This window comes from Panthera tigris, chromosome F3 (genome assembly GCF_018350195.1).
Source record: "Panthera tigris isolate Pti1 chromosome F3, P.tigris_Pti1_mat1.1, whole genome shotgun sequence".
Lineage (NCBI taxonomy): Eukaryota > Metazoa > Chordata > Mammalia > Carnivora > Felidae > Panthera > Panthera tigris.
Window position 1 is genome coordinate 10,741,890 of NC_056678.1, and position 13,590 is coordinate 10,755,479.

Sequence of the window (13,590 nt, forward strand, 5' to 3'; positions counted from 1 at the left end):
ACTCCAACTCCCTCCCTATAGAAGGGAAAGTAATGTGTGTCCCAAGCAAGGATGAGATAAAATGCTGTGGATGAACTTATTTGTAAAATCAAGTCCTATGACAATCATAACCTTTAGTTTTGAGAAAACTCAGCCAACGGGTTGCCACTTGATATTTGAAGCAAAGGAAAGCAACTAGTATTTGAGTTTTTAAATGTCCAATGTTACCAGTAACCTAAGAGTCGTCAATGAAAAGCATGTTATTTTTACCTATCAAATTCAGCGCCCTAGGTGCGCACTATCCCATGTCGATTGCAGGACTAATTGATAATCGATATAAATTCTTAGGAGCAATTTAGACCAAGTACTGACAGCTTTTGGCGTGGGAATTCCACTGCTGGGAATCTCTCTAAGGAAATAAACAGAGATGTGGAACACACTCTATGCAGAAAGAGCTTTCTCTTATACCAGGGAGGAGTTGGAAGTCACTTAAATGTTCAAAAACTGGAGAGTGAGGGGCGCCTGGGTGGCTCAGTTGGTTAAGCATCTGACTCTTGACTTCGGCTCCGGTCATGATCTTGTGGTTCATGAGTTCGAGCCCCACACGGGGCCCTGTGCAGACAGTGCAGAGCCTGCCTGGGATTCTCTTTCCCTCTCTCTCTGCCCCTCCCCTGCTTGTGTTAAACATTTAAAAAAAAAAAAAAACTGGAGAAAGTGACAACAGTCCTTAGCTTCTGTCTGTCCAGTGTCCCTTTCATTAGCCTAACTTTTCCTTTTCTTTCAGGAGCCCTGCTTCAAAATTCTCCCAGTCCCTGTCGTTCTGAACCCCCAGCTGCAGGGAAGGACACAGGACCCAACTCAGCCAATGGGGGAAGCCCACTCCTGGACACAGGAATTATTCAGGAACGATTCTCTCACCGGGCAGGATGTATCCCCTTTGCCGTAAGATTAAATTGGCGGCAATTAAAACCAACACAGTGGAAACAGGAGCCAGGAGAGGAAGACTGAGTTCGAAAGGAATATTTTAAGATCAGCGAACTCTTTTTGCTTCAACTACTTTGACGAGGTTTCCTGCAACAGAGCGCTAATACAGACCATTATTTGGTACCCGGAGGACCCCAATCTAACAAAATATCCTGCAGCCATTCTAAGCTGTCCTCATGAATGGTTTCTGGTAACATAACAAGCTTATGATTTAAGTGAAAGTGTGATATATGATCACTAAACAGCATGATCTTGATCTCATTTGAATATTTCATGGACACAAAAATTGGAAGAAAACACATCAAAGTATTTGCAGCCATGCTGGCTGGTGAGATTATGAATTTTTAAGCTTAAAAAAATGTTTCCACACAGATACAGATATGTATACACACACACACACACACACACACACACACACACACACATATATATATACATACACACATATATATATACGAAAAAGATAAAGTTTTATTCATTGATTTATACCTCCTTTGATTCCAAAAAGGACTTACATTATAATGGTCTTGTCAGATGAAAATTTATAAAGCAGCTGCTCTGAAGTGACAGTTTGGAATTCCCCTAAAAAACACTGACCTACAAGCTTTGCACAAAGGAGAATGGTTTTTTGTTTTTTTTTTTCATTACTAAAACTGAAAACATGCCCCACTACAGGAAAGTAGGCTCTGCTCTTCGATTACTTTGTGACCTTCAGCCTGAATATTACTAAGAAGGGAGCCATGACATTAACAACCTCAAGCCAGATTATTTGTGCATTGATTTCATTGGGCCCTGCCGCATTTCATAAAGGATTGCCACCACCCCATTTCATGCCTCCAAGGAATCTGAACCTGGGCTAGAAGACAGAGTAAATGCCAATTATCGGCCACGGCCTGGTAAAGACAAACAGCCTTGACCTGCTAAGCACAGACCCAAAGCCAACATCCACCAAATGCAGCCAGCTGGGCTCAGGTTCCGTTCCCACTCCCTTTCTACTTTTATTCTTTTTTTTTGTTGTTGTTAAAGTTTATTTATTTTTGAGAGGGACAGAGCATGCGCGGGGGAGGGGCGGAGAGAGCGGGAGACACAGAATCTGAAGCAGGTTCCAGGCTCTGTCAGCACAGAGCCCAACGTGGGGCTCAAACTCACAGACCGCAAGATCATGACCTGAGCCGAAGTCAGACGCTTAACCGACTGAGCTGCCCAGGCGCCCCTATTCTCTTTTCTTTGTTTTTGATTTTTTTTAATGTTTATTATTTTTGAGAGAGAGACAGCGTATGAGCAGGGAGGAGCAGAGAGACAGGGAGACACCGAATCCAAAGCAGGCTCTAGGATCTGAGCTGTCAGCACAGAGCCCGATGTGGGGCTCGAAATCACTGACCGTGAGATCACGACCTGAGCCGAAGTCGGACACTTAATCGACTGAGCCACCCAGGTGCCCAGTTATTCTCTCTTTTCTTGATCACGGCCTGCCTTGCTCTCTGCCAAAAAGCCAGTCACCATTTGATACACTCACCCCTTATCTGGTTGAGGGGGCAACGCTGTCCCTCTTTTGCTATAGGTGGAATAAAAAGGGACCCGAAGCAAATGATATGGAGGGAGTGATAAATTCCTAGCAGCAACAGCATGAGACCAAGCCTCTGCTTTTCCCCTTGCCCCTACGAGGCTGCCTTTGCCCCAGTGTCCTCTCATCAAGGCCGTCCACCCACAACCCGGCCCAGGGTGTCATTCTTAAGGATCTGATCCCCATCTCCAAGAAACCAGAAACAAGAAACCAGCGTCTCCAGAAAAGTGGTCTACAGCACCCTCTGGTGGTCAGTCAGAACATAACAGAGACTTCGTCTTCACATCGAATTGTAAAGGGATCTCCGGCACCTGCTATGAAAAAGCGGTTGACTTTCCTATGTGATAACTGGATCTTACCTGAATACAGGTATGTTTTTATATAATATGATGGAGACAAAACTCACAACAGTGGTAAGGGTAGAAAAGCAGATACCCATCATCAACTTAATTCTATCACAAGGAAAGCCCCCTGACAAAGGTTGCATTCTGGCCACCCCCCCAAGTGTTAGGACACGATGAGCTGTTTACCAACAGGAAAAAGTCAGATTATTCACCGTAAGCTCTGAAACAGCCAAGGGCTGATTCAACAGCATGCTAAAATAAAAACGCAAAAGGGTTTCACCAGCAATGAAACAAAGCGTCACAAATATTAACATCTACGGTTAAGAAAATAAATCCAACACATTTCAGGAAAATAACGCTTTTAATTATGTTGAGGAATAAACCTATTTTACCAAGTTTAAGATAAGTCATTTTTCTTAATCAGAAGCCGTTTGCTGAATTTTAGGTAGGTTCGTTCTGTAGTTTTCAAACACGATGACTCCCATTCAACTTCCTTCCTCTTAGCTAGCGATTCAGTGGCTTGATTCCTGACACACTTCTTTACGAGGCACTTTCCCTCATCTTCGGAAATCACGTATATAGGCCGCAAAAGCAAACAGTTTCTTCTTTTCTGGAGAAATGTGGTTGGTTTTTAAAGTCGTGTTATCTTCTCCCCGACGACCCGTTAGGTGGTAACAACATGGGAGCCATTTGAAGGTTCAGAAGAGCTGACGAAGCCTTAGGCCACTGTTGACAGCGCCGTTATTTGACAAGCTACAGAGTGCACTGGGCAGCCGCGGGCTTTGGACCTGGCTCAAGCTGGTCTATGTCCAGGAAACTTAACTTACAAAACAGGGAAATGATTTCCACAAAATCCCCTTCACCCCTCTTTTTCCTTTTGCAAGCCATGTGGGGGCAAAAAGTAAAATAAGACAGCGTGTACACGTGCGTAGGTGTGTCTTGAGTGGAGGACGAGGATTACACGGTGTCCACACAGGGGGGCAAATGACATTCAGAAGCTTTTATGGACTTCTCTCGTTCTAGGTAATTATCACTTCGGATTTGAAAAGTGGAAAAAGAAGTTCTTTTATAAGAAGTATCGCCCTACGTTGGATCAACACCACCCAGGACCGTCAGACACAAATGGACCACGGGGAGGAAGGTCCAGCAGTGGCCCGCCACAGTCTGGCTCGGCCACATACCTGCGGGCGCGCGGTGACACAGGCCAGCCCTGCCGAGCAGGCTTGGGCAGTGCTGGTGCAGCCGTGGGTGAGCGAGGCCCCCTCCCCAGCCCAGGGGGCTTCCGGAAAGCACCCACACATCTTCAAGTACCTTCAAACGCCAATGGGCAATCTAAATCTGGCACCCACCCCTCTTCCAGGAGCCCCGTTAGAAAACCATTTGGAATTGACAGACCAAAGCTTCTTGGGTCATAATGAAGGCATAACTCTATGAAAATGGCTTCAAAATTTGAAAAAAAAAAAAAAAAGATCCAGCAACCACGTCTTCCGAGAAATCCAGGATCGGTCCGGCGCTATCTTGTAAGCGAGCGAGCGAACGAGCAAGCAAGCAAATCAGCACGTGCATCTGGGAAACATTCCACAGAGACGCGTTAAGCCCTTCCAGTCTGTGGGAGCATCCCAAGCAACCCGCCGGGTGCTGTTAACTCGCTGTATTCTGCTTCACCTAGAGAAGGCAAGAGAGGGGAAGAATGATTTCATTAAACCGAGCTGACAAATCCTACGAGTTAATCGCTGACGACAGAAACTCCTGATCCAGAAGCTTAAAATTTGGAGCTAATTTCAGCCACTTCAGGTACTCAAGAGTCGCCTGGGCTTGCTCCGGAGTTCTGGTATCAGCACGTGTAGGGTCGGGCCCTGGAATCTTCATTTTGGCCAGCGCCCCTCGCCTCCGAGTGCGGTGCCGGACGCTCCAGGAAGCGCCGCCGGGATGAAGCACAGATGAGCACCAAGGACAGCTGACAGCTCACTTAAAAGACAACAGCGTTTGAGGACAGAAGGGAATCAGCCAAGTTTCCCACGACACTGAGTTTAGCCGGGGAGGCGACCTGGACCCCCTTTCCTGCCGCAGTCTGGCCACAGCTATGAGGAAACCACGTCCAGGTGAGGGAGACCGGGCCAGAAGGTGGCTTACAGCCTCCTACTCCCCGTGCCTGTGCTGGGGAACCTTCGGGAGCACCGGGGGGGGGGGGGGGGCTGGGGTGAGCACCCTGCAGCTCAGGCTCAACGGTGACAGGAGGCGACTGCTGATACCCCTGAGAACCGCCCACTCAGGGACGCCCGCAGATGCGCCGTGTGGCGGCAGAACCTTCCGGTCCACGTGCAAATATGTTCGTGGTCTGGACCCAACAGTCCAATGAGCCACACCAGATCCGGTCAGGCCCCACGTGAGCCCTACTAAGTGGCACTTGTAGTGAAGCTCTCTCGAGACTCCACCAGAATGCAACGGACTTCAGATGCGGAGGCTTTATGGCATCTGGAGAAGTAACATCTTCCAAAACTGAGCTGCGCAAGCCGGCCATTCTGTAAAGTTCCAGAAAGCCACGAGGCCCCTGGGAGCGGTTCCCTCGGATCGTGCAGGCTCTTGGCCCTCACAGACATTACCCTCTCCTGGGCTACAAGCAAACGAGGTGGGTAGGATGATGAGGGGCCCACTCCCGGACTCCGAAATGGACAACTAGTGGTCAGACGTGTCTATCTCTAGGATTTCGGGTGTCCTGCCTTAGAAGGGGTCAGACTCTGGTCTAGCCTTTGGTCCTCCGCTCCAAAGGACAGGATAATGCTCCGTCTTTGAGCTGCAGACAAGGCTCACTCGTCTGTGAAATAAAATGGGAACCTCAAATTTATCTCTTCTACTCACTTATTCAACAGGGGCAAGCTCATTTTTGTTATTAAAGCAAGCACTGCCCTCGGGCACGTCATTTATGCAAAAATAACTGTACATGAGAGATGGCCACGTCTTACAGAAGTAAACTTTAACCAGCTTACTGGAGAATTCACTGCCCGGTCATGATGCTGCAACTGCTGTGTCTGTATTCCTATAAAGTCAGGTGGTTTTGTGGGTCCAGAAGAGAATCACTGGCCTGTGCCTCTTCTCCTGCATATACAGAAGCAACATAAACACCACTGCCGGATTCTTTACTCAAAGGAGCTGAGGATCTTTGTCTCAAATTATCAGCCCGACAAGGAGCCAGTGTTTACTACACGCCTGTTCTGGGCCATGCGCTGTCCTAGGCCCTGTCCGGGATTGATTGACTAAATAAATAAAGCCCGAGCTTTGCCGTAAAGAAATTTACAAGGGTGACGGGAAGTCAACGCTCCAATGTGGAACTGTTCTACAATAGAGTAAGAGACAAAATAAAGAAACACTGAGAAGGAAGCCCCCAAATGACCATGACCTACGGGTCTAACTTAGCATCGCCGCCCTAATCTCTGCAAACAGCAGCCAGTCATTACAGCGGAGGTGCGTCACACGGCTGACACCCGGCGAGGAGCCCAGCCAGCCAGCAGTGAGGTGACCGGAGGCACAGTCGATCTTCGTGGGTAGAAGCAAGGTGGGGGCCCCGGGGCTAGAATGCCAGGGTCTCGGTCCAGGCACCAGCACATACTGGCCATCAGACTTACTCTTCGGGGCTCCAGCTCTCCACCTTCCAGACGAGGAGAAACACTACCGAACGTCTGGTGGGGAGAAAGCAGGCGGTTCACGGCAGCCCGAACAGCGCCCACCGAGTCCCAGCTATCACTGGCTGTTAGGCCTTGAGGATGTCAACTATGCCAGTGACCCGTGTCACCCGGGAAAAGTCCCAGTCCTCTGTATTCCTTCATTTGAACCCTGACCTAATGTCAGAGGATCTGATCACACCCCTTTTTCCTGTTCTTTTCCCATTTCCAGGCTATTTTCTTCTTTGTTCTTTCCCAGGGCCCCTTGGGTGGCAACCTCCTCATCCTCAAGTGTCCACTTCCTGGCGGGTGTCCCACACGGCCCCCCAGCATTCACAGCACTGAGGTCGATGGGCGCAGGACCGCATGCTCAGACTCAGATGTGTGCCATTCGTAGTCCAGAAGTGCCGAAGTCTGGTTCTCATGGGAAAATGCCATCAGGGGCCAGAACTGGGCTCCAACCAGGGCCCCAAAGCATAGCCTTAAAGCAAGGTCCCAGGGGTGCCTGGGTGGCTCAGTCGATTGAGCGTCCGACTTCAACTCAGGTCATGATCTCACAGTTTGTGGGTTCAAGCCCCACATGAGGCTCTGCACTGACACCTCAGAGCCTGGAGCCTACTTCAGATTCTGGGTCTCCCTCTCTCTCTGCCCCTCCCCCGCTTGTGACCTCTGTCTCTCTCTCTCAAAAATAAATAAAAACATTAAAAAAACAACAACGAAACAGACAAACAAATTCTCAACCTGGTGTCCAAGCCTATAGGCAGAGTTCAGGGCTCTGTGAACTTGGATGGAAAAAAGAGGTTTTCATTAAGCTCTACCTGAAATTTATCATTTCTTTCAATGATGAATGTGGGCAATAAACCCCAGTGGTGACACCGTATCTGTGACTGTCATCAACAGAAATAAAGAACCCACAGATACTTTCACATCATGTTAGAGCTGTTGCAGATGTCTTAAATTAATTCAGCCCTCACTACTCAGAAAGGACAGTAATATTATAGACTCTCTACTAAATCTTATTTAATATGTTCACTAAAAAGTCAACATGTTTTTTAAAAGTCAACATGTGGGGCGCCTGGGTGGCTCAGTTGGTTGGGCGGCCGACTTCGGCTCAGGTCATGATCTCGCGGTCCGTGAGTTTGAGCCCCGCATCGGGCTCTGTGCTGACAGCTCAGAGCCTGGAGCCTGTTTCGGATTCTGTGTCTCCCTCTCTCTGACCCTCCCCCATTCATGCTCTGTCTCTCTCTGTCTCAAAAATAAATAAACGTTAAAAAAAAATTTTTCTTTAAATAAAAGTCAACATGTTACTATACCACACGTTTAAAAAATATTTTTATAAAAGTATTTCAATCCATGTCAATACATTACATTATATTCATATAATGTATGAATTAACTTATGTTTTATAAATGTATTTTAATACATTCAATACATTACATTCAATACAATATAGTTGGTTTCCATTGTATTTCCAATGTATATTATACTCCTAAAAAATATTCTGAGGGGGGATCAGAGGCTTTCCCAGCTTGCCAAAGGGTCCCCTGGTGGAAGAAAGAGTTAAGAGCCCCCTGGCTTTAAAAGATTGAGGACCGCAAATAAAAGCAGCAATATTAGAAAGAAGAAAGCTGTGTAAATACTTACTGAAATGTGACATTATAATATTCTTCGGGTGTCACTATTTTGGGTCCACCGAAGTAGTCCAGGACCCAGATGTTGGTTATATTCAACTTCGCAAAGAACCAATTGTGGCTGGAGGGCCACGTTTTCATCTCAGGGTGTCGGACGAACAGCGACTGCTTGGCAAAGTCCATTTCTGATTCGTTCACCTAAAGGACACACGTGATGTAAACGACTCATGGCCGCAACCCCGTTAAGGATGTGTGATTCTTCTACAGATCCTAAAGCGCTCATTTAGTTATAAATCCTGATCTTCGACTTAAGGAATCAAGAGAAAACGAAGGAAGCACGCAGGAAAGCAGAAAACAACAGAGTCCAGGGGTCGGCGGTAAGAGATTTACTGAAGTGGGAACCCATCACCGGCACCAGCTTTCGAGGTCAAGTGGTCATTTGGAGCTGTCAGAGTACCCGGCACCGGGCACGTTATAAAATGTCAGGGTGCCCGTCCCGTAGAACGTCAGCCCACGTACCCCAGGACAAGCCATCTTAAACACGGAGACGCAAGGTCACAAAAGATAAAAGTCTTTCAAAGAAGCACCGTGGAACTCAAGAGTATTTGCCGCCCCTCCTTTCTCTGGTGAAATGCAGCCACAGGGATGCGGCCACACGGAATGTCCAGACCATAGATCAAACTTGTCTGAGGTCAGCGTGGCTGACAGCGTCGCAAGGCAAATGTGCGGGTTCGGCAATCAGATCAGCGCTAGGACACCTTGCCCTCTGCCCTGCAGCAATCACCCCACTGTCTAAACCCGCGTCCGGCCTCCGGTAACGGGCACCCCTCTCCTCGCTCACTTGGTAGGCTCTCTGCCGTAAGCCACTGTGAAAATATGGAGACAAGGAACCCACACGTGGGAAATACTGTGCAGTGAGCAGCATGGCCAGGAGCAGAGACCTCTGGTTGAGCAGACACACCTTACAGAGCTACATCCATTCAGCTTCAAACAATAGTTCGCTTTCTGCGTAAATACCTAATCGAACACCTATACGAAATGAACTGATTTAAGTCTTTAGTTTTCATGAAATTGCATATTATCTCAACCACAAATCATTTTCATTTTATTCTTAAAATATCTCCTTTCATTGTTAATAGATGATGCTTTTTTTAAATTTATTTACTTATTTTGAGAGAGAAAGGGAGCACGAGCAGGGGAGGGGCAGAGAGACAGGGAGAGAGAGAATCCCAAGCAGACTCCACCCTGTGCGTAGAGCTCGGGGCTCGATCTCATGACTGCAATCTCGCGATCATGACCCGAGCCGATATCAAGAATCAGACGCTTAACCGACTGAGCACCCCCAGGCCCCTCAGATGATACTCTTCTAAAACCTGTCTGGGTTCTGGTGGGATAACCACTTACCTTGGTAACAGTTCCTGACAGAATTATGTGAGCACAGAGGGGACTTTGGGGATCAAATCCCTGTTTCCTGCAGAAGTTAGTCTGTGCCAAAGACATGGTCAGGGTAGCATGTGGATTCTCCTGCAGAGAGAAAATAAAGATACTCCCACATAAAATATTGTCTCTGGAGAGGGAATAAATTTCACAAGTTATATACACACTGTCCCTAGAGCTGGACATTCTTCCATGAAACAATGCATTGTAAAACACCACTGACCACTTGAGAAAATCACCTGTTGGATAGAGACTGATCTTGACCTTTCCTCCCAAAAAGCAGGGGGTAGGGTTTCAGATTTAAAATGAACTCAGTAAGAATTATTTTAACACTCTTTTTTCTTAAGCCTTTAAGCTGTTTCATATGAACCAGAGAACTGACAATTACAGGATCACCCAAATACAAGGCTGGTCTAGAGCTTTCACTGAAAGATCTAAAGGCTTAGACTCTAATATGAAACTAGTGTGTAAAAATACCACAGTTGTTCAACTAGCTAATTGTATAGTTTAAGCAAGAAAGTAGCTGAATCATGTTTTTTGGTTATCTTACGCTAGCAGAAATTGTCATGTGATTTCAAAACTGGAGAAGTTGTTCATTCCTGTTTTAGCAGTAAAAGAAGAACACTTAGACTCAAAAAGTGAAGTAGGCAAAATTCTCAATTCTTTCTTATTCAGAAATCAGCTTCGTGAAAGACACTGCTGACAGATTACAGCAAAATTCACACGTTGCATTTAGCGCTTTAAACGGCTTGTGTGGAAAATTCTGCCATCTCATGGTGACCCATCACAACACTGGTTATGAAGGGAACTCCTTGGAATCATTTAGCCAAACATTCACTGTCTATACACTATTAGGCAAGGCGCCATAGGAGGAAAAAAAAAAAAAAGTCCTTTCTCTGTGACTTTATAATGTGGTTGTAAAGTCAGACATAAACAAAACTTAAATAATGCAAAATGACACAGAAGAGATCAGAAGGCAGTGTATAACTAATCGCCAAGTGAACAGTACAGTTTAGGGTAAGGAGATGTCAACATAGCCTGGAATGATATGGACAGTACAGGGAGCCTCAGAAGATTTTCAAAATCGGGACAGAAGTGGGATGACATATTAAAGGTAAAGAGCATTGCAGAAACAGAACTGGGAAAATGTGGGACATGACTGTAATGAGAAACCCAATCTACCTGAAAGAGAGGCTTCAGTGGGATGGGGGTGGGGTGGGGGGCTCAACTCCAAGCTAAAGAGTCAGAATTGTATTCTGTAAGGCCAATGTCTGTCTGTGCTTTCCAAGAATGACCTGCCTGGAGAGCTTGTTAAAATGCTGACTTCTGGGCTCCAGTCCCAGCCCTGGTGTTCGTATTTTTAACAAACATCCCAAGTGAATCTTACGCAGCTCTAGGCAGCCGGTTGTTGTTGAAGGCTTCTGGGCAGAGGGAAATGCTGAGTGGCATTGTGCGCATGTAATCGGGTGGGTGGGTGACAGGGAGAAGATAAGAGGCAGAGGCGGGAGGAAAAGCAGAAACTATAAACCAATCTGACTGGTTAACTGATGGAATACGAGTCAGACTCATTCTGATGTGGCCACACCTTTTCACTGCCATCATGGATACCTGAAATCCTGGATAGGTTCCTCACACTGTGTCCCTAGATCTGTCAAAGACTTGAGCTGGAGTTCTACCTGGAAGTCATCAGTGGCTGGTCACTCACCAGTGACGTCTGACATCCGTACTGTCCCTGTACGTCTTACTTTTCCTCCTTCCTGCAACGCAGATGACCATATCCGCACGAGTTTAAATAGGGTCGTGGGCAGTAGTTCTCCATCCCCTCTCCCTCATGAGAAGCATTAGGGAGGGAATGGGGAGTTGTTTTTTTTAATAAAATACCTCGGCACTATATTTTTAAAAGTCTTCCCAGGTGACTGTGTTTGCAGCCAAGGTTGAGCGTCACTGATTGAACAGAATGAGCTTCCTTTGGGCAAATGCCTAAGAGGGTGGAGGGGGCTGGGAGTAAGGGAAGGGTGAACAGAGGTGTCTGTGCCTTAAAAGGAGGCAGCTGTTTCTGGTTGTGCTCAAAGAATTCAAGCCCCCAGGGCCACGGATCTTCCAAGAAGTTAAACATTTAGATCTGTAATTGAAATCTCAATTTTTGAATGGTGGTAGCTACAATAGTCCCCCCACCGCCGCCCGTTACCCACGGGGGGATACAACCCAAGACCCCCAGTGGATGCCTGCCTGAAACCCTGGATAGTACCGAACCTCATATGTCTTTTTCTACACACACACACACACACACACACACACACACACACACACCTGTGACAAAGTTCGATTTATAAATTAGTCATAGTAAGAGATTAGCAACAATAGCAAATAGGACGGTACAATTATACCGTAATAAAGGTTATGTAGATGTGCTCTCTCCAAATATCTTCTTGTCCTGTACTCACTCCTCCTCCGAGGATGATGAGAGATGATCAAATGCCCACATGACGAGATGACATGGGGCGGCTTTTGCAACCTAGCACTAGGCTACTAGACTGTAAGACAACCCCTCAGAAGGATCTTCTGCTTCTGGAATGCAGTTGACTTCAGGTACCTGAAACGCTGAAGTGGAACCAGGGATAAGCGGGGGGGGGGGGGGGGGGGGGGGGGGGGGGGGGGTAACTACTGTAACTCAAATTTGTTAAAAACCAAACAGAACTCTGTGGACCAAAGACAACTGGCCCGAGGGACACGGGCAGCTCGTGCGCCACCATTCCGTGTCCTGTATTTTGACGGCAGACAGACCTGGCATAAGATTCCAGTTTGGCTACTGGCTCTGGGCAGGTTATTTAACCTGTCTTATGCCTCTAGTTCTTCATCCGAAGCCCACTGCTGGACTCAGTGCGCTGCACAGCGGTCACACCACTCTCGGGACAGCAGGGGTCCACCAGAGTTGTAAACCTGGCCCTGCCACAAAAGGTGGGCACGGGATGAGCACCCAGACCCAACTCAGTGCTGCTCCTAACCAGGGAAGGTCATGCGCACCGGGGGCCTAAAGACTGCATTAATCACTCACGATGTTGTGTATTAGCTTCCTGCTGCTGACAGGAAAATTCCTAGGAAGGGCAAGCCCTGTAAGACTTTTAATAACACGCGCAGCCGTGCCCCAGGACGAGTCAGGGATGCGAAGCCCTCCAAGTAGACACTGGCAAAGAATTCAACCCGGAGGCGGGGGCGTGCGTGAAATTCCCGGCACTGAGTTGCCCAACAGTCAGAAGGCTGCAAAGCCCGCCCGGCCAGCGCGGAGAGAAGAGGCAGGGCTGTGGGCCGCGAGCAAATTCTTCCCTCTGGTTGCCCCGCCCTCCGTCCCCGAGCAGAATTTCGGCGACCGAAAGAAAGGCTGGCCCTGTCGCCGCCCGCTCACCTGCAGGTTGCCCACGGACTGCTGCAGCGGGCTCAGGTAGAAGTAGGGCACGCCGCTGCCCGCGCCGGGGGGCCCGTCGCTGAGCGAGAGGACGTCGGCGAAGGCCCAGCCGCGCACCGCCTGGTCCGTGGAGAGGGTGGCCAGTGCGCCCCAGTCGCAGACGTGCGTCACGAAGCGGGCCACGCGCGCCGCGTCCTCGCGGGGCGGCAGCGGCGGCAGCGCCGCGGCGGCGTCCCAGTCCCCGTGACCCCGGCCGCCCCGGCCCCGCGCCGGCGCCACCAGCAGCGCCACCAGCGCCGGCGCCAGCAGGGCGGCGAGCAGCGCGCGCGCGGATCCGCGGGCTCGGCCGGCCATGGCGGTGACTGCTGCGAGAGGCCGCAGCCCCGCCACCCACAGGCGCCCGAGGTTAGCCGAGCGCGCCCGGCCCCGCCCACCGCGGCGCAGGCCGGCCACGCCCCCTCCGCGGGGGCCAATCGGAGCCGGGGGGGAGCAGGGGGCGGGTCCCTTGCGCGCTCGGCTACCTACTGGGGCGGGGACTTGTTTAGCACCTCCCCACCGCACCTGCCCGCCGCCTCTTTCAGGGCCGGGG

At 48.9% G+C, this 13,590-nt stretch overlaps 1 protein-coding gene across 2 annotated transcripts; it reads right to left on the bottom strand.

The window, feature by feature from the left end:
* Window positions 1-3,213: 3,213 nt before the first annotated feature.
* On the bottom strand, window positions 3,214-13,374 carry CREG1 (cellular repressor of E1A stimulated genes 1). 2 transcript variants are annotated; one of them, XM_007077045.2, is made up of 4 exons: window positions 13,002-13,374; window positions 9,566-9,685; window positions 8,175-8,359; window positions 3,214-4,536 (listed from the first exon to the last, which is right to left on the bottom strand). In XM_007077045.2, the coding sequence occupies exons 1-4, from the start codon at window positions 13,353-13,355 to the stop codon at window positions 4,533-4,535; spliced, it is 663 nt and encodes a 220-aa protein (XP_007077107.2). In that variant the 5' UTR covers window positions 13,356-13,374; the 3' UTR covers window positions 3,214-4,532. The 2 variants fall into 2 exon arrangements, with proteins under 2 accessions (XP_007077107.2, XP_042832228.1); XM_042976294.1 differs by lacking the exon at window positions 3,214-4,536 and having other exon boundaries at window positions 8,171-8,359.
* Between the last annotated feature and the right edge of the window lie 216 nt (window positions 13,375-13,590).

Excerpts from the sequence above, each read along its gene's own strand:
- CREG1 (XM_007077045.2), bottom strand. The coding sequence starts at position 13,355 with ATGGCCGGCCGAGCCCGCGGATCCGCGCGCGCGCTGCTCGCCGCCCTG. Across the intron at positions 9,686-13,001 it reads AGTCCGTGGGCAACCTGCAG|GAGAATCCACATGCTACCCT; the intron begins GTGAGCGGGCGG and ends TTCTCTCTGCAG. Across the intron at positions 8,360-9,565 it reads TGTCAGGAACTGTTACCAAG|GTGAACGAATCAGAAATGGA; the intron begins GTAAGTGGTTAT and ends TGTGTCCTTTAG.